Source organism: Canis lupus, chromosome 11 (assembly GCF_003254725.2).
Source record: "Canis lupus dingo isolate Sandy chromosome 11, ASM325472v2, whole genome shotgun sequence".
In the NCBI taxonomy this organism is placed as follows: Eukaryota; Metazoa; Chordata; class Mammalia; order Carnivora; family Canidae; genus Canis; species Canis lupus.
The window spans coordinates 27,450,407-27,477,477 of NC_064253.1; the positions used below are offsets into that span (position 1 = coordinate 27,450,407).

Below are 27,071 nucleotides of genomic sequence, written 5' to 3' on the forward strand. Positions count from 1 at the left end.
TAACTTTGAAGCCACATGGAAGGGCTGAGGCCTTACATGGTTTTAACATGAGTGTTAATAGTTACCTTCTGTAGAGCCTTGATTAATTTAGATCTCTTATCTGACAGCTTTGGTTATCTTCATCTCTCTCAAAATGTGTAATAATGTGTGGCTTCACAGAAAAGAATGTATTGCTAAACTTTTTATTCTGGCCGCAAATGAATCCAGATTTTATTTAAAAAAATCAAGAAAGATTTGCATCTTGGTGCAGGTGTTTGTTTTTTTATCACAAAAACAGACTCATCAGAATCCCCAGGAGAAACTTGTTGGTGTTGTGTTTCCTCCTTGGCTCTGTTATTCCCGTCACACAGCCTGCCTGCAACCTGGGAGCCAGTCAGCAGACCTAGGCTTGCACTGCGTGGAGGAGTGTTTTCATGGCACAGTTGATAGTTGGCAACTTAAAGTACCATACATACTGAAGAAATAAAGTCTTCCTCTCCAAGGACCACTTACCTGGTTTCATTTTTTAGTATAGGTAAGGTGTGTTTCCATGTAAAATGCTCGCTCACTTTTTCACAGAATTGATGTATCTCAGTACCCAGAAAATTTTAAACTTTTCAGCAATTTGTAGTCTTTTTTAAAAAAAATAATATAATTGAGGCATGCATTATTGTCTGATAGCTTGTTAAGAAAATTAAGTAGTGACACTAATCCCATATTTTAACATTGGCATTAGAGTGAAGCACCATGGATACAGTGGAGAAATACAAATGGAATGTGTCAACAGACAAAAGGAAAGAGTATTTGACATTCTAGCATCTTGTAAAGCATAAGCGGCAGAGTTTCTTAATTCCTTCATGTAGAAAACAGTAATTAGATGCCATAGTCATAATGAAATCCATAGGTACTGACAAAATATGATGAAAGTGTAACTTTTAAAGACTATTAACTGCAAACAGTAGAAATGGCAATTAAATACGTTCCAACATTTCTATCTAAAAATGTACTACTCTAGGTCAACATTATATGTCTACTTTCAACAAACATGATGTATAAAACTCTGGATTAACTAAAAAGCCATTGTGCTGTCTCTTGGCAAGAAGCCAGTCAGCCTGGGGACATCCAGCTTCTCTGTCCTTCCTTTCAACAGGATGTTGGTGGCCATCTTGGGGTCTGACAATTTCACACCTGGAAATCAGTACTACTTTTCTTTCCAGGCAAAATTAAATGGTTTCTTGACCATTCTATTTTTTTTCCTTTTCTTTCTTTCTTTCTTTTTTTTTTTTTTAGATTTACTTATTTATTTGAGAGAGATAGTGCTTGAGAGTGAGCACACATGGTGAGGGGCAGAGGGAGAGCGAGAGAGAGTCACAAGCAGACTCCACACTGAGCACAGAGCCCAACACGGAGCTTGATCTCATGACACCAAGATCACAATCCTGAGATCATGACCTGAGCTGAAACCAAGAGTCAGATGCTCAACTGATTGTGCCACCCAGGCATCCTTCTTGACCATTTTTTATCTGAAATTGGCTTGTTTTCTTTGTGAGATGCCATGCATTCTCTGTTTATCCCACATCATATGTAGTGGTCAGTGAAATTATAGAGGGCAGTATCCAAAGAAATATAAGAAATTACTGTTTCTACATTTTAAAATAAAGCATTCTTTTCATTTTTTCTTTGCAGTGTTACTGAGATGGCATTCAGAAGTCTTTGCTTGGGGCAGGAGGCAAGGAGAAGTGAAATGCTCTTTTTTTGTGGGCATTAGATATCTTAATCCATTACTTTCCATTTTATTTGGCCCTCCTTGAGTATTCGATAAGCCTTTGGGTTAAATTTGCTCCCCCTTCCCTCATACTTTTCTCAGGAATTAGGAGAAAATACAGAATTTCCAAACCCTTATATTCAGTACTTTTTATTGTACCTTCAAATCTGTTATAACCATTATCATGTGTTGGACTGATGTCCTCACAAGATACTGAGAAGTAGCTTTGGCCGAGGCTGTGGGGACCACAGAGATTAACGTTAGCTGATATTTGAGAGAACTTGTGGGCTATAGGCATGAAACTGGAAAGGAAAGATTCCTGCTAGAACTTCTCAATTTTTTCCCCATCCCTTCCTGTCTCCACAAGAACCCCCACACGTCTCTTTTATAAGCATGGTGTTGGGCACATAGATGCATTTAATTAACACTAGATAAATAGATGGGTATTCGTTTTCTTGATTAATAATGGAAAGATTTTGTGGGTTTATCCTCTTTGACTAACATTGGTGAGGTAACTAGGCAGATTCTGCACTTATGCTGTTGTGATGGGCAGTAGAAAGCTTCTGGCTGGCTTTTCTTCCACTGTCCCTACGGCTATTTCTCCTGAAATTTCAAAAGAAACTTAGGAACTTTCCAATTGCAAGATCTCTCTCTCTCTCTCTCATTCATCCCCTCACACACACACACACACACACACACACACACGCACTCTCTCTCTCTGTCCCTGTCTGTCTCTCTCTCCCCGCTTCTCCTCCCCCTTTCTCTTTCTCCCTTTACTTCTCTCTTCTCCTTTCTCTCCCCCTCTCTTGCTCATGCTCATATAACTACTGTATCTTTATAGAACCACAATTGCCTTTCACGCCGTCATTTTCTCTTCTGTTCAAGGGGACCACCCTCCTTTTTTGGGAGCAGTGTATCAATGTAGATAAGGTGAATAAAAAATAATAGCTAATATTTGTATAGTGCCTTTTATAGTTTACTGTGTACTTTCATACATCACTACATTATCTCATTTGGCCCGCACAGTACCACTGCACTGGTATTATTTTTGTATGCAATTTACAGATGATGAAAAGGCACTTCAGAGAGGTTCACCACTCATTAAAAGATACAGAGTTTCCAGGTCATCAGAGTCAGAGCATCTGTGATACTTCATTTAGACTACTGGTTTGGTAGTCACTTTTCCAACTTGAGACTATGGCTTGGATTAGCTTACATGACGTCATTATTTACCTGAGTTTTCTTCTTGGTGGCATGGAAAAACTATAAAACCATTTAGTTAATCTGATTTATTTTGGTTTTCCTTGATAAGAACACTTTTCACATGTACTTTAGCTATTTTTAATTCATTTCCCAACTGTATTTGAGATTTAAAAATCCTTATTGGCAAGAATTACCATTTAGTGACACTTACTACTTTTCTCTGTTGAAAATGTCTCATCTGAAGTAACTTTTAAAAGTTGTTGTTTTACCTTATAACTGAGCCACTACTTTTCCTTCTCCTTCCCCCAAGTTATAATTCCTTCACCATTGTTTTTTTTCCAAGATTACTTTGAGTATTTTAGTCTCTTTGCATATTCATATAAATTTTAGAATCAGCTTGTTAATTTCTACCCATGCACATGTGCACATATACACACACATACACACAGCCTACTCTGAATGTGTGAGATTTTGTTGAACCTGTAGTTCTCTCCAGATTTTACTATTGCTATCGAAGAAGCCAGAAGAGTACCTGAAATGTAAAAGCCCAAGGCAAAGCATCTGAGGGCAGGCATCCAGGGACTCCCCTGTTCAGTAGCAATTAATGAGGTTGGTTGTGACTTAGGAGGAGCTCATGTCAAGTCCCATCTTAGCAGTGGGAGGCTTCCAGCTCCACCAGCCTAACTGATGTGAACTTACCTGTCTGCTGTTTTTGAAGTAAGTTATTTACTATTCAGAATAGAAAGCAAGTGGTGCCTACCTGTTGAGAGTTTCCTACATTAACCGAGCGAGCATCTAAAGATGGTTCTCCTGTCCAGTCCTCTTCACTTACCTACCAAACAAGACCTCTGAGGTGAGCTAATGACTCAGATGGGAAAGAATTAGTTTTTTCTCAGTATCTTCTGCAGCCTGTTAATTATACTTCTATAGACATTAAAGTGAATAAGACCTTAAATCTGCTAGGAGGGCAGCCCGGATGGCTCAGCGGTTTAGCGCCGCCTTCAGCCCAGGGCCTGATCCTGGAGACCCGGGATCAAGTCCCACGTCAGGCTACCTGCATGGAGCCTGCTTCTCCCTCTGCCTGTGTCTCTGCCTCTCTCTCTCTTTCTCTCTGTGTGTCTGTAATGAATAAATAAATAAAATCTTAAAAAAAAATCTGCTGGGAAACTGCTTAATACCATTTCCCACTGTATTATAGGTTTGTACTTTAAAACCCACAAGAAATAAAAATACATGTGAACCAACAGACATGTAGAAAATTAAATACTTGTGACATTTTTATAAGTCTGCATGCGCATTTCTGCTGTAGAGCAATTATTTCTTCATGAAGCCCAAGGTATTTAGGTTCTTCTGGGTAGAAGATTTTTACCTAGATCTTGTAATTTTACAAAGAAAGCTTTCATTATTACAAGGCAAATTTATATGAGTGACTTCTACTGCATGAGTTTGGTAAAAGAAGAATAGTGTCTATTTATTTACTCAGATCCCTCTAGGAATTTTTATAAAATGGTACCTTAAAAAATACAATAATAATATCTCATGGGTTATTAAATCATAGAATTAGGGAGAAATAATTAGGTTGAGAAGGTGAAGGAGTTACTGAAAATAAATAGAAATGCTGTCCTTTTTGACCTGTTCATTGGATAAGTTACTTCATTTCTTCAACTCTCCAGCTTTGCTGGCTCTGCATGTACTATTTTATTCAGATTTACACCCTTCATTAACATTATTATGTAGATAGAGAACCCAGTCAGGGATTTTCCCTAAGATACTATCTCTGCCCATGATTCATCTGGTCAGATGGTAGGCGACCCTTCTTCAAGATGTAAATGCAGCTGAGCCTTTTCTGAGTCTGATTAGAGAATCAGTAGACGGATTTTCCTTGCTTCTGCCTTTGCTTGAGAGGGTCTTATGTGAACTAACTGCTCCCTGCTCTCAACCCAGTGGGGAGAAGTGCTATTTGATAATGCAGTGCACACTCCAACCTCAGTACTTAAGTCAGGTTCTTGTGTCACTTTAGGTCACCCAGAATTATTACTCATAGTGCCTCCATAACTTCACCCTTCACAGAGATGCCTTCATTCAGTTTCATTTTGCTGTGTCCTTTTATCTTCAGTGTATACAAGCACCATTATATAAATAATATTGTTGTAATTTTTTATAAGGCTGTTAGAAGGTTGACGGCTGTGCCTTTAAATATTCCAGGTGGTAAAATCTTTTTTATACTTTAGTATCAAGAAAAATTTGTCTTTTAGAGGATGAGGAAAGATTTACAGTTATTTTCTACTAACTCTAGCTACTATTTAAACAATTCTGTCAGTTTTGAGGCAGTGGTGGCATTAACAGTTTATGTGACTCTGTCCACAATAGAAAACACATTACCATTGAGATCTCAAAATATTGCTTATGTTCTTCACAACTTTGAAACTAGAATATTAATTGGTATTAGACCTGCCACTAGACATTCGTATTTAATACATTATTAAAGAAGCAAAGATATTACACCACAAATTTGTTTTTCAGTATTGTTTCAATATAATTCATTTCTTTTTTAGTCTTCATTGCTTTATTTTTTTAAAATTTTTTTAAATATAATTTTTTAAAAATTTATTTATGATAGTCACACACAGAGAGAGAGAGAGAGAGAGAGGCAGAGACACAGGCAGAGGGAGAAGCAGGCTCCATGCACCGGGAGCCCGACGTGGGATTCGATCCCGGGTCTCCAGGATCGCGCCCTGGGCCAAAGGCAGGCGCCAAACCGCTGCACCACCCAGGGTTCCCTGTTGCTTTATTTTATACATTTAAATGTATAAACATTTAAAAACATTGTTTAAAACATTGTTCTGAGTAGATGCCCATAGGCTCACAAGGTAGCCAGGGGTAGGGGTTCACAGCACCAAACACTGTTGCAAGCAGACTCCCTGATGGGTACAGGAGCCTCATGTGTCCTTCAGACCTGGTTCAGATGTTCCCTGTAGTGAAACCTGTTGAAGGGTCCCTTCCTGTGCTCATCTGGGCATTCTTGATGACTGCATTTTGGTCAGCTATGTCTCTCTTTCCTACCAGCCTTTAATCTATTTGAGAGAAGAGACTTTCTTATTCTTTTATTTTACTCTTCACCTAACAAGGTGCCTTACTTGTAATGAGCACTCAGTTATTGCTTATTTAAGTGCCACTTTTTTCACTCAGTGTCCATCCTTGCATTGCTTTTCCTCTTTGCAATACTTGCTAGCTGGTTCTTGGGTCTTTGGCTTAGAATTTACTGCCATAGTATACTCATCAGGTAAGCAGCAATGATTTCTTTCATCCTGTTTTGTCAACACTGGCTTTAAATTTCTTGGAATTAACCTATTTGATGTTGGCATGCCTTTAATGAGCCAGTCCAGGTATTAGGAACATAGTTAGACATCTTTTTTTTTTTTTCTTCAAGTATGATCATTTATTTCCACATCAGTAGAATCTTGGGAAAGTTAGAGCGCTATGTAATTAGGACTTATTTCTTTTCTAAGCCCAAACCTGACAGCAACATAGTGGGAAGAAAACTCTTGTACATTTAAACAATTGGATCCTATTATTTGTGTGCCCCTTAGGGGTGATGGGATGCGAGTATAGCAAAGAGTCCCAGAAAGATTTGTTGAAGGGTTTTGTTTTTGTTTTGTTGTTGTTCTTGTTTTTTTAAATAGAACCCCAAACCTGAGAAAATTTATCCATTTTTCTGAAACAACATGTCTTAGGAATCAATGATAGTTAAGTACAAAATAAAGGCACCTTTTTTGTTATCTCATGCCTGACCTAAATATAAGAAATACAAGTTAAGTCAGATGAAATTTTATAGCTAAATCTGTGTTATCATTCCACTTTACAAAGTGTTCATTTCAAGTCCTTCTTTTATCTTGTTTAACTGAAAGATAAATGATGAATGTTGTCTTTCTTAATATTTTGGCTTCTTTTTTTGAGCATATTGGTTAAGTAGACCTGACTGTGGATTGGTTGTTATTAAAATAATTTAGAAACTTGCAAGGACTCTTCGATTTTATTATATTTAGTGTTTCAATAATAATTAAAGAAATATATAATAGAAAGTACAGAGAAGTACATGAAAGAAGCAAATAAAATTCCATTACCTGGAGTTACATATGCTAGTGGTTTGGTATATTTTTTCTTAGTATTCTTTTTTCTTGGTTGTGTGTGTGATAAACCATCACAAATGATTAAAACAATGTTAAAACAATGACAGTTCTTTAGCTTGTGATTCTGTAGGTCATAGATTTGGGCTGGGCTCAGCTGGGTAGTTCTCCTATTCCAGGACAATTGCCTTATTCATGTAGTGTCAGCTGCAGAACAGCTTACCTTTTCCTGTCAGGTTTCATGTCTAAGGCCTCAGCTCTGGTCCATGTGATCTTTTACCTACCAGTAGGATAACTTGAGTTTACTCACATGACAGAGTCTAGAGCCCCTAGAAAGAAACAGCAAAAGTGTGCCTCTTGAGCAAAGGCATTGAATTGGCATACTTTTGTTACATTCTTTCGGCCTAGGTAGGCTAAGGCATGAGGTAAGCCCAGATTTGAAGGGCAAGGAAATAGCGTCCAGCCCTTGATAGGAGGAGCTGCAAGGTCATTGAATAGATGTGAAAACAGGAAGGAGTGAAGATTTATGGGCATTTTTGCAATTTACCACAGTGTACGTATATGTGTCGTGTGTACGTACAGAAAAATGGACTGCATGTTGCAATTATACATCCTACATTTTTCATCTCCAGATAGGTTTCAAATCCAATTTGCTAATTGAACTCTGAGTAGACCAAGGAGAATTAATGCTTTCTTACCTGAGAAGTATCTCAATGGGTATGTGGAACAGAGAACGTGCTCAATAAGCCTGAAAAGATAGAAAATGTAACCTCTTTAGGCAAGTTCTTGAATTCCATTAGATCCATTTCCTGGTAGGTTTTATTTCTCCTCTGATTTCTGTCCAGATTTATTCTCCTCATTGATGATACAAAGGCACTCGAGATAGGAGAGCGCCTGCCTCTTGGCCTCATGTTAGCTTCTCATCATCTCTGAGTTCTTGGAAAAGGCCCTTGACTGTGTACCACAGCTACTTCATCTATTTAATGAAAATAACTATCTCACAGAGTTATTGGGAGAATTTAATTAACACAGGTATATGGACGTATGTTGGTAACTCTACATGTATAATTGTGTCCAAGAACTCTGATGCTTTTGTGAAATGTCTGTAACATTTTCTTAACATTTTCTCCCATCCTCAGCATTTCAAACTGACTCTAGCTTTATTTAAAAGAAAGTGTGCTTTTTTTCCCTTAAACCACTGTTTGTTCATTTCTGTTTATTTATTTATTTTTGTTCATTTCTGTTTAATGCATGTTGAAGGAAATTTAACTTTTACAGCCTTAGCCTGTGTACTAATCTTCAAAATACCATAGACATTTCTATAATTTGATGGAGGCTTTTGCATCATGTTTGTCTTCTTTGATCAGAAATGACAATGTTAATTAACATCAATAGATTCTTAGGCTTTTCTGACAGGAAATGTTTTTGAGAATGTATAATCAGTTAAGGGCATGCTTATCAATAAATAAATTTTCCCTGCAAAAATAATCAGAAATCCTATCAAAATAGCACTATGGACAAAATCTCTTTTCCTTAGTACTCCCCATGAAATGGTCATGCCTGATGCTCATGGAAAGTTTTTTTAGATGAAGGTATTTACTTTGTGTGCTGACCATCTTTCCAAATAGCCAGTTTGCATAAATTTTAGGTCCTTAATATGAAAAAGGTCGTTGTAGTCTAGAGTCAACCTTTCTTCTGTCAAATTTGTATCACTTTTCTCTTCCCCTGGCTGACGACTTCTTTCCAGACCCTGCGTATTTTACCGTAAACCTTCTTTATTCCTTCCCTACCCACATATATGCCTACCCACCCCCAAGAAAGATGAACATCTTCCTAAACCTTCGCTCCCTTTTTTTTTCTTTTCCCCTTTCTGGGCTATGAATGATTAGAATTAGTCCTCTCCCATTTTGAAAATGTGTCTGTACCCATCCTCACAGTTTGTTCATTCATTTTTAAAAATTATGTGTTCTTTCAATCATTCATTCATTCATTTTTCATCCTGCAGCCACAGTGTTGTACGTGCTGTTCTGGGTACCGTGAAGAAAAGACTTGTAGGCGTGGCACCGATGCATGGGTTTTGTCCTGTTGTAGGAGGAACAGTCAGTGAAAGTGTCATTTGGGCAGGGCTTTAAGAGAGTTGCAAACAAAGTCTGTGGGAGGATTGAAGGTGGGGGAGGAGGCCTCCTTGTGCCTTCCTTCCTGAGGACCATAGCTTTGTGCCCATGTTTGGCAAGAGTTAGAATCAGAAGCAAAGGAGGTAAAGAGCAGGACAGTGATGGTTTGGGGCTGGATTCAGCCTTGTTATGTGAAATCAGGGTGCTGCAGTCATATACGCCAATTACTGCAGATGGCAGAGAAGAGTGGCGTATTAACCTGGGGCTAGGGCCTTAGGTAGGTATGTTCTCCACTTATAAACATGAAACCAGTTAACAATTGTTAAGAACCAATTGCCCATAAATCTAGGTAGTTTATGTACTTTACCCTGTTTTTATAGGAAACCTTTAATGTAAGTATTATCCCTTCTACAGATGAACAAACTGAGGCTGATAAAGGTTCAAGATCACAAGATCACGCAGCTAGTAAGTAGCAGAGCTTAGAATTAAAATCCAAACCATTTTTTCCTTTGAGGGTTAATTCCAATTTTAATAAAATATGCACAAAGGAACTAATAATACCATAGTAAAATATAGCACTTGCAGTCTTAAACAGGAGTGTTTTTAAGTCAGTTTGACAAAGAGGAATGTCTGCAGAAAGCACAGCCATTGTCACTCATGGCCACTGTGTATGGTCACACATGGTCAGCTGTGACCTGTACAGTCTTAAGTGGTTGTGGACCAAATGTTGGAGTTAGATACCTGCAGACTATGCTTTTTACTCATTTTCATTATGATATTTGAATTGTGTTCTTACTTTAAAAGGTTAGATGTATTTAAGGAGGTTGGGTAGAGAAATGAAACAGGCAACTAGGTAATTATTTCAGCAACTATAACATACTGTGGCCTAGCTATTAATGATTTTTACATCACAGGTGTCTGGCTGGCTTAATCAGAAGAACACACCACTCTTGATCTTGGGGTTGTGAGTTCAAGCACCATGTTGGAAGTCGAAATTACTAAAAAGAAAAAAAAAACTTAAAATCAAACAAATGATATGTGTGGAGAGTAGGAGACTCCTGTTTGACAGGTGCCAAGTGCCAGCTAGTAAATGTGGAAGAATTACCAGAGCAGCTGAAATCAGTATATCACCACCGTCACAGGAAAGATTGGATCAGGCACGACTCGTCAGTGGATGCTAAACCTAAGCAGATATGTAGGAACAGGATATTTGCATGGTATTAAAGGCTCTCTCACAAATTGCTTATTAGTTGTAAGGGAAAAAGGGGGATTATAATGTGGAGAAATTGAACTACAGTTTGTTTAGGATCAAAATTAACATCACCATTGAGAGGCAGACAGACATCATGGACCTCCAGATGTGATATCCTAAGAATACAACATTATCTGTGTGGTGTTCTATCCAGGAATGTATAGCTTGAATCTAATCATGAGGAAACATCAGGCAAATGCTGTATTAAAAAGGAGGGAGAGGGAGAATTGTATTCTTCAGGAGTATCACTTATGATCATAAAAAGACAAAGAATGGGTGTAGAAATGTTCCAGATTAGAAGGGGCTAAAGAGAAGTGGCAGCAAAGTACAGTACCTCCTGGATTTGCCCCTGAGAGCAGGGATGGGGTGGGGAGAGTTGGAGAAACCATGAAGATCATTATTGCCTCAGTTGACAGAATTAGAACATACATGGTTGATCTAAGTATCATATCCATGTTAGATTTACGAAAGTTAGTAACTGTACCATGGTTATGTGAAGGGAAATGCCTATTTTTAGAAAATACACAACTGACATATTTAGGAGTAAAAGCCGGTGATGTATGTAGCTTACTCTTAGATGATTCTGGGTGGACTGTTAATATTTATATAACAGACACACATACAATTTTTATATATGTAAATATACATGTATATAAAATAGAGACAGAATATGCAAAAATGGGGAAATAGGAAAATGTTAAAAATATTGATGATAACAATAGGTGAATCTAGGTAAAAGGTCAAGAATACATAGGTACAACTCATATACTTGTAACTTTTAGGTTTGAAATTATTCCCCAGTAAAAAGTTTAAAAATTAGAAATATATATCATGACCACATGAATTTTTTTTCTAAATAAATATATATTTTATTTTCCATCCCTACCTTTTATCTTTCTCCTGTTTCTTTTCTCTCCTTTTTCTGTGCCCCTTCTTTTAGAAGTCCAAGGCTGGCGAGAAGGGTATCTCTGTGGGGCAGACAGTCATCACCAAGCACCGGAACACCCGGTATTACAGCTGCAGAGTGATTGCTGTGACATCGCAGACCTTCTATGAGGTCGTGTTTGACGATGGCTCCTTCAGCAGAGACACATTCCCTGAGGATATAGTGGTGAGTCAATTCCTGGGGTTCCTGCTCCCCAGTTTATTTTTGTATAACTAAACTAGCTAAACCTTTCAACAGTCTTTCTTTTCTTTTCTTTTCTCTTTTCTTTTCTTTTCTTTTCTTTTCTTTTCTTTCTTTCTTTTCTTTCTTTCTTTTAAATATTTTATTTATTTATTCATGATAGACACACACACACACAGAGGCAGAGACACAGGCAGAGGGAGAAGCAGGCTCTATGCAAGGAGCCCGATGTGGGACTCGATCCCGGGTCTCCAGGATCACGCCCTGGCCTGCAGGCGGCGCCAAACCGCTGCGCCACCGGAGCTGCCCTCAGCAATCTTTCTTTTGGCTTTTGGAGTAACTCACTTCACTTAATATTCAATTCAAGTGTGCTTTTTGGCACTGCAAAGAAGTACTGTTTTCCAGGATGCTCTTAGAGCTCTTCATACTACATAGTAGTCATGAGAACTTAGACTCTTCTTCCCAAATTCTTTTAATTAAATGAAAAGTGTATGTGGCCAGGAAACATAAAATGCAAATTCACCAATTCTTTTCTATTACAGAACATGAGCATATTTGAATTCCTTTATTACTTCTTTTTCTTATTTAACTGGAAAATATGGCTTTTATTAATCTGACCTGACAGTGACGTCTGTAATCCAACAGAAACATCTGTGCATGTTTTGTATGGGAATAAAAAAATGCTTTACATGGGAAAAATGCTGTGACTTTTACTGATCTTCTTAACTTGTCTGGTATAGATAGGGCAGCCTGGGTGGCTCAGTGGTTTAGCACTGCCTTTGGCCCAGGGCACAATCCTGGAGACCCTGGATAGAGTCCCACATTGGGCTCCCTGCATGGAGCCTGCTTCTCTCTCTCTGCCCGTGTCTCTGCCTCTCTCTCTCTGTGTGTCTCTTATGAATAAATAAATAAAAACCTTTAAAAAAAAAAACTGGTTCAGTATAGGATGCGTAGGTGTGTGCATATGTGTGTTTGTCCCCGTAGTTAACACCTTGGGAATGTGTCTCATGGGCTTGCTTTTTAATGGGAGATTTCAGAAGAAGAACACTTTCTACAAAAGGTTTTTTGAAACCAAGTTCAAATCATATCTGAGACTAGGGTTGGTCCAGCAGTCATCTTTTTATCCCTTTTGTAGTAAAAAGAAATGTCATTTTGGGGGAGCCAGGCCTCAAAAGATGTAGTTGTAACCTCTGTTTTATCCTGGGTCTGTTGATGTTTTGTTAGAAGGGTATTTCTTAATGACTCTTTAATAATTATGTGTTATGTGCAATTGATAATTAAATGTAACCATAGGAGATTTCTCATAAATATTTCTAGAATTTTGTTTTCCTGGGGCAAAAGTAAGATTGATTCGGTCAGCTTTGTTATCCTTACTCTCTGTGCCATTAAGAGACACAAATATGTAAACAAAATGACCTTATTTGAAAGATGTTAAAGCAAATGAATTTAAACAAATAAAAAATCCCAGGACTTGATTATACAACAAAAGGATGAATTATGTTTCTTCACGGAATTCTACCTGGAGCTTCCCTTTATTGCAGTGCCATTGCCATTGATAATCAGCAGCCTATTAACAAGCTCTCCTTGTTAGAATTAGTTATGTCTTGAAGCACTCAATCCACAGTTACTGAGTGCCTCCTGTGTGCCAACACTAGGTGCTGGGAAAGATAATGAGAACATGTGATTCCTGCTCAGTCTAGGGGGTGGCGGGCTGTAAATGGGTGCTTTCTATACCATGTGAGAAATGCAATAAATGAACCAAAATCAAGTTACTACCTGTTGGGTCCAGAAGAATGGACTCCATAGGATTAGTAAGGGTTGACTCAGACACATCCCACAGGCCAGGACTGCATCAAGAACATGTTGTGTTTGAATTGATTTCATCCTCATAGCCCTACATGGTAAGCACTGCTATAATTTACATTTTGCTGCTGAGGAAACAGGCATCAAGAGATAAATAGTTTCCCCAAGGTCACATATAGTTAATCAGTGTCAGAAAGAGTATTCAAACCCAGGATCTGGCTCCAGAGCCTCTGTTCTTAACCCCTGGGAAGAAAGGAGAAAGGATGTGTGAGGGCAAGAATGCAAGACACCAAGACCTTGGCTTTCAGCCCTGTGCAGGTACATGCTCACTTCAGAATTAGTCTCCTTTAGTGCAAACTGTGACCAGTGAGCTGGCAGGGTCGAGGAGACTGCTGGGCGTTGTGGGGTTGGATGGCATGGCAGACTCCTGAACACGAGTCCCCAGCCTGAGCAAATAGGTCTTTAGCCATGACAGTGTTTAATGAATCCTAAATTCCCTTTCACTTCACAAGTCTCCACATACCCAGCCAGTTGTGAGCTTTCCTAAAATGTCTTTAGCTTGTATATTGGAAAAGAATGTCTGTGATCCTGGAAGTTTTTTGCAATTCTAAAAAGTCTCTCTTTTGACACCTTCTGTTTCCTCTCTCTGTGAACCCCATACAAAGATGACTTTAAGTATGTGAGGGTGTGTGGGTGTTGTGAGAAGAACACAGGCCCTAAAATTCATAGGATTGTTCAGAAGCCCTTGCTTTTAAGTCAGTAAGAATGAAGAAGCAAAATTCTTTACAGCTTGATTAACTATTACTTGGCATATCTCATAAGGATTTGAGGTTTAGCAGCAAGTGGTGCATGAGTGGTCACAGCCTTGGAGGGAGGTGGGGAGAGCACATGCATGTGCCTGAATTTGTGTGAATGATAATTTCTGCAGGCAAAAATGAAATATTATCATCTGTGAACAGGTCTTCTTTCTTTCATCTGATATTTTCGAACCAGTAGGGTTTGTGTGTTTATATTTGATATAATAAGTATATTAAAAGTGTGTATGTATACATCTTAAAAGTGTATATATATTAAGATTGTGTGTGTATATATATATGTCGTATATATATGATATTTAAAAATTTTTGTATTTAAATTCAATTTAGTTAACAAATAGTGTATTACTAGTTTCAGGGGTAGAATTTAGTGATGCATCAGTTGCATATAATACCCAGTGCTCATTACATCACATTCCCTCCTTAATGTCCATCACCAAATCACTCCATCCCCCCATCCCCCTCCCCTCTCCAGCAGCCCTCAGTTTGTTTCTGAGAGTTAAGAGTCTCTTATGATTTGTCTCCGATTTTCTTATTTTATTTTTCCTTCCCTTCCCTTGTGTTCATCTGTTTTGTTTCTTAAATTGCCCATATAAGTGATATATGATTTTTTTAAATAAAGAATTGGCCTATGTGATTATGGAGGCTGCAAGGGCCCAAGATCTGCAGCTGGTAAGCTGGAGACCCAGGAGAGCTGATGGTGTGTTCTGAGTCCCAAGTCCAAAGGCCTAAGAACCAGGAGAGCTGATGATGTAGTTTCAGTCCTGGAGCCTGCAGGCCTGGGGTCCATGGAGAGTGGATGTTTCATTTCAAGTGTGAAGGCAGGAAAAGCCAAGTTCCAGCTCCAAGCCAGTCAGACAGGAGGAATTCCCTCCTATTTGGGGAGTAGGGGGGTCTTTTCGATTCAGCCTTAACTTTTTTTTAAAGATTTTATTTATTTATTCATGAGAGACACAAAGAGAGAGGCAGAGACACAGGCAGAGAGAGTAGCAGGCTCCACGCAGAGAGCCTGATGTGGGACTGGATCCCAGGACTCCAGGGTTATGCCCCAGGCCAAAGGCAGGCATTCAACCACTGAGCCACCCAGGTGTCCCTTGATTCAGCCCTTAATTGATTGGATGAGGCCCATCCAAACTAGGGAGAGTAGTCTGCTTTACTCAATCTATCAATTCAAATATTAAATCAATCTAAAAACACCTTCACAGACTCACCCAGAATAATGTTTGACTAAAGATTCTTCGTCACCTTGTCACAGGAGAAGCTCTGATTTTATGGCAGAATGTAGTTTCCTTCTATATAAAGTAGCCACATTGTTTTGGTTGGTTTGTAGCACTCTGTAGATCCACCGCATTAGCCATATACTTTGTCTTGGTCATCATCTAGGCTTCCAACATAGCCAAGTCATAGATTTTATAAGGCAAACTTTTAAAATTTAAAGGATTATCAAGGATTGGTTGGGTTCTGTGTTTCTCACTGAAATTGATGAAAGCTGCATGATTAAGTGCCCGTGTAGTGTAGTATGTCAACTAGACCAGTTTGAGATGGGAAACTTGATATGTTTTAAAATATAATGTAGTATATAATGAAGTATACATATAAATTATACTTATTCCTGTATATGATATAATGTAAATATACTCACAGCACCATTTTTCAGGCCATTAGTTGCCGCAGTCATCCCACCTCTACTTTTGATCTCTGTCTACACCAGAACTGTCTTCTGGTAGGGATCCTGCCTGGTGTTTTACTGGGGAGTTTCATCAGGAGATAAGAAAAAATGTAATTGGTTCATTGCTGTCTCCACATCTTGCAGATGGTGGCAGAACAATTATTTGGTGGAAATACCAAATACATTCCACATTCCTCAGAGAAATTAGCTGATATACCTGTGGCATCTGACACTGGGGTACAAAATGATTTTTTCTTCTGTTTGTCTGTAACTCTAATCCACACAATGTGCTTATCAGGTGTGAATGCCTCTGGAAAGGCTCTTTCATCAAATGCAGTCCGACATCAGTCTTACTGGCTACTGAAGAACTGGCTTCTCTAAGCTGTGGGTACTTGCTACCTAAAGTAGCTGTAAGGGTACAGCACAATTTCAGCTTTTTAACTTTGAAAATCAAATTGAGAAAATGAAGTTTAATCATCCCAAGCTATTTATTTATTGCATGACATGAATGTAGTCCCTTATGTGGCCTGAGGCTTTAGTAAAGAAAGTCCCTCTGTTGTGGAATCATTGATAAACACAACAGAAGAGAAACCTCCAATGCAGGCTGGCCATTTTTGAAAATAAACTTGCTAGGCATCAAAATGCCTGTGCTAGGATTATGTAACTAGAGAGTATTTGGAACAGTAGGGAGAAGCATTCTTTGGACTACTAGGAAATTTCTTTCCATACCTAGGCACTTTATCTCTGTGATATCTAGAAAAATGTCCAAAATTTTTCTTCTCAACAATACACCTGCAGAATATGTGTATCAGCCCAGTTAAACTCAGTATGCAATCTGTAGCTGTCAAGGGAAGTAATAAAAGATGTATTGCTACATACCTCCATCTGTCAGTCTGAAATTGTGACACACTTCCTGATGAATTTTTTTGTCTCCTCCTATTTTGATGGGAGTGAAAGTTACCCATTTGAGAGAACACAATGAGTACAGTGATTCCAGGACCTCCTTTTAGCTGCTCCTAAAACCTGGGTTTCTTCTAACATGCCCAGGTTGTCATTAGAGTGATGGCTGCTTCCTTTCGTCTGAGCTCATTTCGAGGGAGGAGGGTGGTGTGGCAAGATCTAGATAGCTTTAGGACGAGCACTTAACATTCACCACTGGGTGTGAGAAGAGAAACAGGACCATTTAGAAATTTGACAGCGAGAGTCCATCACTGAAATTTCCATGAGGACTTGCTACATTTTTCAGCCTCTGTTGAAATGTGAAATAAGCACAAGAACTATACTCTTCAGGATTCTAGGGATGGATTGTCTGGCCTTTCGTTTTTGTGGGGGGTGCCATGCAAACTCAAGTTCTTAGAACTCATTTTTTTTTTCTCAATTTGCCTATTAAGGCAAATTGCTTCAACTTTCAAACCTCAGTTTTTCCCACTAAAAAAGGAATAATAGTTTTTACTTTCTGGAATTACTGAAAAAACCTGACACAGTTGGCACAAAACCAAATTTTGTAGGATATTAACTTAAATCTGTAGAACATTTTTCGTTTTCCTTTTTCCTTCCCATTTAGTTTATGCTGTCTTTTTCTGGTCTTGGTGAAATTCAGTTAGAAAGGATGTTAGGAGGAATAGAATTCTCTTCCTACTCATTAGTTAAATGAGTGCTCGTACATGTGATATTTCACTGAGTCAGCTTACCATTTCCATTGCTGTAAAGCAGTCTTAGCATCTTCAGACTTTATAATAACCTAATTCTCTACATTTATGCTTGTATTTTTCTGGGTGTTTAAAGTGTTGTTTCAGTGGCTTTTTATAACAAACCCTGAAGTTCCAAAGTAAGTTCAGGTTCATTTCACAGATGTGATACTTGCCAGGTCACAAAACAAAACAAAACAAAACCAAAAAAAAACCTTTGAAAAAGCTATGTCCACACTTCCCAAACTAGGTGGTGATGTAGTTAGGTCCAGAATGCAGGTTGTCCTCCTGCATCCCATTGCTTAGTGCTTCCATGCCTTGGGGCACCTTTCTAGGATGTCTGCTCTGTGACATAGCATACCTGTGGTAGAGCCCCTTGGACCTCCTTGGATAGGCCTGGTGTGGGAGCTGTCAGTAATCAGCATCCCACAGGCGCCACTTGGAAAAAGTAGGTGTAAGGGTGACCTGAATGTTCTAGAGGCAGAAGAGAATATTTGAAGGAGTTTGTTAAACTTTTTAGTTCCCAGAAACATTTTATGCTATGGATCCTGGGAAGCATTTTCAAATTCATATTGGCTCCTAGATTTTAAGGTTCTCTGGATTTTTGAGTCAGGTGGAAATCTTGCCCCATCTCAGACCATCTAGGTTATGTTTGCTCCAGATTGATGCCCCTTACCTCTCTCTTCCTTTGACAGTCTTTGGTTCTTCTAGATAGGGGAAATTTGCCAGCGACATCTCTGAGAACTTTGGTTGGTTTGGGATTCCTGCAGATATGGTCCACATGGCATTTAACTGTTCAGGAATGGTACCCTTAGTTCTCTTTCTGGAACCAAGTTGCTGAGAGTATGAGGTGAAAGCTTTGCCAAATTTCCATTAACTTTTACTCCTTCAGGAAGCCTTTAATAAATGTTGTAAAAGAATATGTTATTAATTGGATTTTAATCTGTTTGATTTAAAGTTTACTTTTCAATAAATAAATAAATAAACAAATAAATAAAGTTTATTTTTCAAAGTCTTCAAATTCAACTGACAAACTAACTTATAAATTTAGTAATTTTTGCATAAAAAATAAATGCAAACTCACTTGTTCCCTTGTATTATTTATATAATACATACATTTGACAGGTAAAATCCTAACCATTTTAAATTTAAGTAATCAAATTTCCTTGGACATCTTTTTTTTAATTAAAGATTTTATTTATTTATTTGAGAGAGAGCAAGAGAGATCACATAGAGAGAGGGAAAAGCAGACTCTTTGCTGAGCAGAGAGCCCAATGAGGGCTTGATCCCAGGACCCAGAAAGCATTACCTGAACCGAAGGCAGATACTCAACTGACTGAGCTACCCAGGGACCCCTTTTCTTGGCCATTTTAACATGATTATAGATTCAATATAAATGACTCTTACAAATGTTGTGATTTTTGTAAGCACTTAATGTCCACAACTAATTAATCAGGCATTAGCTTAGTAGTTCATATTCTCCTAGGTATTTCAAACATCTCCAAAAAACAACACATAAAACAGTTCAATATTTACAAATAAACTACTACACCTTTATAAAAATGGTTTGTAATGGAGAGCTTGTATTTAAACACAATTTAAAATAAATAAATAAATAAATAAATAAACAAACAAACAAACAAACACAATTTAACTGATAGGTAAGTAAATAGAATCTACCCAACTGAGGGGGAATATTACTGTATTGGCTAGGAGTTTAGAAAAAATAATCAAAGAACTTCAAGGCCATTCTGAGGAATCGAGTGTGGCTGTACTTTTGAAGACTAAACCCACAGTTGCTGGGCAGGGGCTCCTAATTAAAGACAGCTTTCATCTGTTGATTAGCTCTCTAAATGGACTCCAAGTGAACTGTCTAAATAAACGGTCTCACCTTAGTGGGGGTACGTACTTAACAGGCCCTGCTATTTTTTTCACTTGTGTAATTCTCATGTGGCTTTTTGTATGAGAGCCTGGGCACACCAATGGAACGTTGAAGCCCTTGTTTGAGTTGGACTCCCTTTCTCTTTTATAAATTGTATGTATCTCATTGACTACAGTTCTGCAGCCATCATATTGACAGCTTCCATTTAGCACTGGTGATCCTCTGAAGAAAAAAGTGTGTTATCACCCTGATATTTCATGTAGGAGATTAACTAGTTGCCCTGAAGGCACAATGTCAGTTACATTTTCCTTCAAATATATACTTCTTTCACTTGACAGTGTTTCTCTTATTTCTCTTTTGGTAATTATCTCAAGGTGATTGGTTTGGGAACTTATTCCCAGGAGACAGATTCCTGGTATTTCCTTCCCATCCTTTTCTTTCTAAAGGGGCTCAAGGTATAGAACATCTCATCTTCAGTCTAACAAAGTCAAAATAACTACCTTGAACTTGAGGGCAATGTTATTAATTTCCAGGACTTCCCCATCTCTTCTCAGCTCAGAGCTTAAGCCCAAGAGTGTCCGGCACTATGAATCAAATCCACCCTGTGTTTGGGAATATCCAATTATATCATTCATTCTTTTTGACTTACTTGTTCAGCACTGTGCTAGGCACCATGGGGAATTCAAAGATGTATCAACCTAGGTGCTAGGTGTAGGAGTAGTCCTGGGTATTCTGGAGGCAAAATAAAATACCCAAGTGGGTCTGAAATACTGAGAAAAAAGTTGTTCCCAGAAACATTTCATACTATGGGATTCTGGGAACCTCCTCAATTTTCAAGTCAGGTGGCCATGCAGACAGTACAGTGGCAGAGACCAGGTTGATAAAGAGGCCTTACCTCTTATTAGTGAGGCCACTTCAGCTTTGGGAATTCATGCCCCATCCCATTCTAGCCCATTTGTGTTAATTTGTTCATCACTGATGCCCCTTACATCTCCTCCCTCCAACCAGGAGCTGATCTGAAAGATTTTAAAAGAAAAATACCCAGTAAAGTTATTGTTAAGTTCTGAGATGGAAGCAATCATGATGGGCTAGAGTGTTGAGGAAGTTACACAGGGGAGGAGAGAGATGAGCTGGGTTACTAACTTTTAAGAGGTCTTTTATATCTTAGACACAAGTTCTTTGTTAGATATTTTACATTTTTTTTTCACCTGGCCTAAATTTCATTTTATGAATATAACTTTTTGTTTATGCATTTGCTGGTTGATGGACATTGGATTACTTCTAGTTTGAAGCTATTATGAATAATATTGCTATAAATATTTGTTTTCAAGCCTTTGTATAGATGTGTGTTTTCATTTCTCTGGGATAAATATTTAGAGGTAAGATTATTGAGTTGTATGATGAGTATATGTTTAGCTTTATAAGAACCTGCCAAACTTTTCCAAAGTGGCTGTACCACTTTGTAGTCCCACCAGCAATATCTGAAGTTATAGTTTCTCTAAATCCTCACCTACACTTGGTATTCTCGGTCTTTGGATAGAACTATTCCAGTGGGTATGTAGTAGGATCTCAATGTGATTTTAGTTTTTATTTCCTTAGTGACTAATGATTTTGAGCATCTTTTTAAGTGCTTATTTGGCATTCAGACATCATCTTTTTTGAAAGGCCTATTCAAATATTTCACTTTTTTATTACATTGTAAGGTGTTTTTTTATATTCTACATATGAATCTTTTGTCAGATGTGATTTACAAAAAAATTCTTCCAGTTTGTGTCTTGCCTTTACTTTCTTAATAGTGTCTGCAGAGCAAAAGTTTTAAATTTTGATAAAACCCAGTTTATCATCAGTTTGTTCTTTACAGATGATGTTTTTGGTGTCCTGTATTAAGAAATCTATGGCTAATATAAGGTCACAAAGATTTTTCTCTTAGATTCTCTTCTAGAAATTTTATAGTTTTAGGTTTTACATTTAGAACTATGATCCGTTCTGAGTTCATTTTTGTGTGTGGTGTGAGGTCAGAATTCAAGTTCTGTAAACTCCCAAGTTCTGGGAACAACCATGCAACCTAACTTAATGAATTCCTGTAAGGATTAAATGAGAGAAAGTCTATAATCATTATGGTGCAGCACCTTACACATAGTAGGTGCTCAGAAATGTAGTTCCTTTCTGCTTCTTGCCTTAACTTTCTCAAAATTGTGCTACAGAAGGGAAAAACCCATACCAGCTGTTTCTTTTAATGTTCTGAACTTCTAGAATGCCATATGACCAGATCTACTTAATATCAAGAATATTTTGGACATGCGTATTATATACGACTTTAAAAATTTAATTTCAACATAATTTTTATATTTTAGAGAGAGCATAAAATATCAAACAGTGGTTCCTTCCATGATGAGATTTTAAATATGACTGTGCTTAGATCTAAACAATACTTGATATATTTTAGATCAGTGTTTCAAAACAGGGCATATTTTATTTTTCCAAAGAAAGAAGGAAGGGAAGAAGAAAAAATTTTTGTTAGCAATGTAATGGAAATTAATGAAATGCTTACTTAAAGAAGAAATTAAACTCCAAGTTTTCCATTTTAACTTGAACTCGTTTGTCATAGTACTTATCCAAGTTTGATATATGACATTCATTAGGCTTTGAGTTTTAAAAACAAGGATTATGTCTGTTTGAATTACTTTATTCTCAGTACAGGACCTGGTTTATAGTAAGATAATAAATAGTTGTTGAATTAAGGACCAAATAATATTAATAGCCAATACGTATTCAAGTACTAAGTTTATTATTCCAAGTCATACCTTAGACAATTAGTGTGTTATTTTAAAATCCATAGTCAATGTTAAGAATTGTTTTTAAGGGCAGCCCCGGTGGCGCAACGGTTTAGCACCGCCTGCAGCCCAGGGCGTGATCCTGGAGACCCTGGATCGAGTCCCGAGTCGGGCTCTCTGCGTGGAGTCTGCTTCTCCCTCTGCCTGTGTCTCTGCCTGTCTCTCTCTCTCTCTCTGCATCTCTATGAAAAATAAATAAAAAATCTTAAAAAAAAAAAAAGAATGGTTTTTAAATTTGAGTCAACTTTTATGTTGTAACTTTCATGTCCTTTCCAGGTAAAGATTATTCAGTCCTTAGAGGAGAGCTGTACTCCAGCAGTAGTCCCTGCAAAAACCCAAGCCTGGGGATCCCTGGGTGGCGCAGCGGTTTAGCGCCTGCCTTCAGCCCAGGGCGCAATCCTGGAGTCCCAGGATCGAGTCCCGCGTCGGGCTCCCTGCATGGAGCCTGCTTCTCCTTCTGCCTGTCTCTCTCTCTCTCTATCATGAATAAATAATAAATAAAATCTTTAAAAAAAAAAAAAAACCAAGCCTTTAGTGTTTGGGCTTCCATATATGATTTCTTTGAAGAAAGAAGTCTCTAGCCCTGAAAAAATTTGAAACCACTGGTTCAGATGAAGTAAATTTTATGTTCTGTGAAAAAGGGCTAAGAGAACCATGGCATTAATGCAGCTGCTGTTACCTGTGTCTACCAGAGAGCAGGACTATTGGGAAATGTCTCTAGTGGTCCTAACAGGCTGCCTGCCCCATGAATATTCAGCTCCAAACTGTGAATATCAGTGACATCATTTCTAAATCTTAGAGTAGGGCTGAATTGACTTCCATTTAATAGAAAATATAAACACATAATGAAAATTCTTCATTTCTTTTAATAAATATGTGGCCAGTTGTCACTGTTGCTTCACATCATAGTATCAGAATGTCACCATTCATTATTGACCTTCTATTCCTCCTTAAATAAAAATGGCACACTAGCTGTTTATGATGCAAGGTTTCAAACTTTAAAAATTTTTCCTTGCTCTAACTTCCATTTTGATCTCAAACCTTGATACTGACCCTACATATGGTATGATCATGCATGCTTTATAAATGCCTTAAATTTTCTGGAACCGACCCTTCCTATAACACAGTGGTAAGCACAACGTTCTGCATACATTTTCTGAAATATACAGCTAACACTGAGAGCTTCCTGAGGCAAATAGTCAACTGGGGGATTCCTATTTACAAGCCCCTTTACGTTATCTTTCACCTTTAGCCAACCGCAGGTGCTAACACACTGGGATATAGCACATAAATTGGTATCACATCCCAGAAGATATTGAGCTCATATATCAACAGAGTTTATGTTCCTATATGACCATGGGGTTTAAATTATTTTAGTAATAGAGTAAACTTAGATTATTATTTGACAATAAGTCAGTACTTATCCAGAAGTCAATGCTATCTATTTATTGATGAACTGACACTGCTCTCAATTTATTATTTCCTTTTCACACCTTAGTTGAAAGAGGTTAGCTGATTTTCATGGGTGAGAGAGAATAAGTAATAAATCTTGCCTCGTTTTACTAAGCAAATGATATTTTGAGGTTAGAGTATGTGGGTTTACCCTTATATTTTAGATCATGTTTATACTGATACTTTAGGGAGAGGAAAAATGATGTAAGGAGAGAGAATAGAGTGTGTTTTTCCTTCAGTTTCTAATCTTTTCCTCAGAGAATGTTCTCCACTGAGAAGTGAATGGAAAACTTGGAAGCTGTGACCTGCTATAATATTTGTTGGTTGCATGTGTTTCTGCAGATCAGCTGCCTTGTACCATCTGATTTCTTGGCTTCTGTAGGTTAGAGGATGTTATGTTTGCAAGTTTCCTATGGTTTAGATGTTTTATCCAGTACCATTAAACATAAATGTTATAATAGCACAATGTGTTATATAATGTTTTATACATGGCTTTTCAGATGCAAGCAGGGTTTTCCAACAGTAATTAATGCTGATGTGATCGGTGCCTGAAAAAGATGCCTTCTGCAGATTGATGGCTAACAACTCAGTTAAAAGGGAAGAGGGTTGTTATTATGCATATTTCTAGTAGTATAGTTATAATATATTTATAGGCTACTGTTTTTAAAACATGCCTTTTATTTACCCTTTTTAGCCTTTAATTAAGAATAATCTGACCTAATGATTCATTTTGTGATACCTCCTTTTGGGGGGAGTAAAAGATATGATTTAATCTTCTAAAGTTTACTTCATTTATACCGTAAAGGTAATGACTAGCACAAAACAAGTCCGGCTGTGGTGGTTGCATTCTACACAGCCAATATCTGCACCCTGTTGAAATAGTGACTATAAGAGAGCTGTTGAGAGAATGTAAACGTGAGCACCATTGACAGTGAGATTCTGTAATGAGATAAGACATATCCTGTGGAGATTATCTCATCATTCAAACAGCCTTTTACCAAGCTGCTAATAGTAATCTTTATAACTTTGCTTCCTCTTCTTACTAGATATTTTGTTCCCTTCCTGGGCGAGGAATTTTTAAAGTGATTTGTGTATGAAATTTAATACTTAATTTTAAAATTTATTTCACTACTAGTAAACTCCTCCCCCCTTTTTATTAAAGATTATTTATTTATTTATTCATGAGAGACACAGAGAGAGAGGCAGACAGGCAAAGGGAGAAGCAGGCTCCATGCAGGAAGCCTGACATGGGACTTGATCCCAGGTCTCCAGGACCACACCCTGAACCAAAGGCAGCACCAAACCGCTGAGCCACCCAGGCTACCCCCCTTTTTAATTTAGACAGAAAACTCTATCCCATGTCATTAGTTGTGTTTCTGTGGAATTTTGTTTCACGTTATGTTTTGCTTTTGTTTTTCTATGAAGTTGAAAGGGCAAATATCTAACCAGTGTCTGTAAGTGGGTCCCCTCCAGGGGAAGACTAATGAGGATGGGGAGACAATTTTGTTGGTGCTCCAGCACTTTTTCTTCTCCAGGTGTGAGGGGCTTATGTGGATGTGGAAGGCTGGTGCTCCCCCAGGAGGCCCCTTTTCTTACAGAGAAGGAACTCCTACAGGGCCAGGCCTTTGATTAGCCGCATCTGGATACTTGCATACGGTGATTTATGGATTCCCTAGTCAAGGAATATCTTACTCTTCAGTAAGTGGTAGCCTTACCATAAAGATATGTTTATAGTGAGCTTCTATTACATACCAGTCATTTTGCTGGCCCAGGAAACATGATGGTGGTAAGAAATGAAATTAAAATGGTTTTTGCTCTTATCAAATTTACCATCTAGAGGGAAAGAGTAACATAGAACAGTCCCACTAATAAAAATGTACTTAAAATTGAGATGAGCCATGGGACGATAGGATTATAATCCTATAGGAATATGTAACCAAAAATACCTAATACAGATTGGTGATCAGTACATTAAGTAGACAAAGGACAGAGGTTGAGTATACCAAACAAAGTATGCACAAAAGCTGTTGTAGGAAGGAGGATGGCCTACTCAGGTCATTGAGAGGTAAATGATGAGCTTTAGAGAAGGAGGAAAGGACCAGACTAGGTTAGGTTTTGAAAAGTATGTTGTAAGATTGGGTCTTTATTCTAAGAGCAGGGAGAAGCCATTGATGTTCTTAAGCAGAATTCTACATGAAGAAATTGTTACAAAGTATTTTCTTTTGCTAGAGTGGAGAAGAAGCATTGGAGATGCTGGAAGGCCAGTTAGGAGAGCGTTTCAGTAGATCAAACAAGAAATGATGTAGCTTGGACTAAATTAGGATCAGTGGAAGATTTGGAAAAGGACTCAGTGGTGACCTGATACTGGGGCTGAGGAAGAAAAGAGTCAAAGGTGATCCCCAGGGTTCTGACTTGCTTAGCCCAATGGAAGGTTACAGCTGTCCAGGAATGTTGGAAGAAGTCCAAGTTTTAGGGCCAAGATTATGAGTTCACACTTGCAAGATCCCTGGTTTGCATAGCCTAGGTTTTTTTTTGGGGGGGGGGGGGCTTTGTTTGCCTCAGCGTTGAAGAGATACTGAGTAAAAAGGCTGTGTGCCACAGTGTGAGGACAAACATTGTATATTTTAGAAATGGTGTGGTCAGGCACTTCCATTTTCCTCTCTCAGTGAACACATTGTCTCATGCACACATACACACAATTACCTCTGTCTTGCCCATTTGATAAAACAGTGGATGTTTGCCCAAGTCATTCTTCAACCTGACAATGTGGCCACCAAAATTGATGTCATGTTTACCTTTATGGTAAAGGGCAAAAATGATACAGAAACATTTAAATTGTGCATAAGTGCACATATATAGACTTTGACCTCACTGTAGATATCATCCTAACTTTTCTTAATCCACAGCTCCATTCTGCACTCATTTACCTGATTTTGCTTCCTCCAACCACTGTTCTCTGTGAATGTAGCCTGGGTACTCCCTCTTCCAATTCTGGAACTTTTCGGTCCCTTTGCCTTCAGTGGCTGTGCCTCTTTTCCCCAGGGCTCTCACATTATGAACCAGTGTAAGGATGATGCAGCTGCTGTGTGCCCTGGGAATAGCTCTCATTTTCTGAAGGAGATGGACTGCATGGCCTTCTAGAATCTTGAACATCCCTCATTTTTTAGAGGGGAAAGGATCAGTGATTTACATTAGCAGACAAAATATGTTTGGTTGTCAGTAATAAGAGTTAGCAGCTAATATTTAACAATCACATATGCACAGTGTTTTGTATAATGTACACATGGTTGGCTAAAGTTCAAGAAATACAGAAGAATATGAAAAGAAAAGTACAAGTCTATACAGCACCCCACATCTAGGTA

General features: G+C 38.1%; 1 protein-coding gene and 1 long non-coding RNA gene across 17 annotated transcripts in view; one reads left to right on the top strand and one right to left on the bottom strand.

The window, feature by feature from the left end:
• Positions 1-11,464, bottom strand: part of LOC112649943 (uncharacterized) — a 49,413-nt gene extending 37,949 nt beyond the window's left edge. For 8 of the 9 annotated variants that reach the window (XR_007413968.1, XR_003129817.3, XR_003129810.3 and 5 more), the window contains exons 1-2: positions 11,327-11,464; positions 7,773-7,822 (exon numbers count right to left, since the gene is read on the bottom strand). This is a non-coding gene — a long non-coding RNA (uncharacterized LOC112649943). Of the gene's footprint in view, positions 1-7,772; positions 7,823-10,068; positions 10,187-10,293; positions 10,372-11,326 lie in introns of all 9 variants that reach the window. The other variant, XR_007413969.1, reaches the window with a different exon arrangement.
• Positions 1-27,071, top strand: part of KDM4C (lysine demethylase 4C) — a 408,440-nt gene that overhangs the window by 357,522 nt on the left and 23,847 nt on the right. For 6 of the 8 annotated variants that reach the window (XR_003129808.3, XM_025432517.3, XM_025432515.3 and 3 more), the window contains 2 exons: positions 9,603-9,653; positions 11,381-11,551. Coding sequence is in view for 7 of the 8 variants with exons in the window: in XM_025432517.3 (XP_025288302.1) it covers positions 9,603-9,653; positions 11,381-11,551 (222 nt within the window). In the remaining variant the exon portion in view is untranslated. Of the gene's footprint in view, positions 1-9,602; positions 9,654-11,380; positions 11,552-22,533; positions 22,732-27,071 lie in introns of those variants that run through there. The other 2 variants (XM_025432518.3, XM_025432516.2) reach the window with 2 other exon arrangements.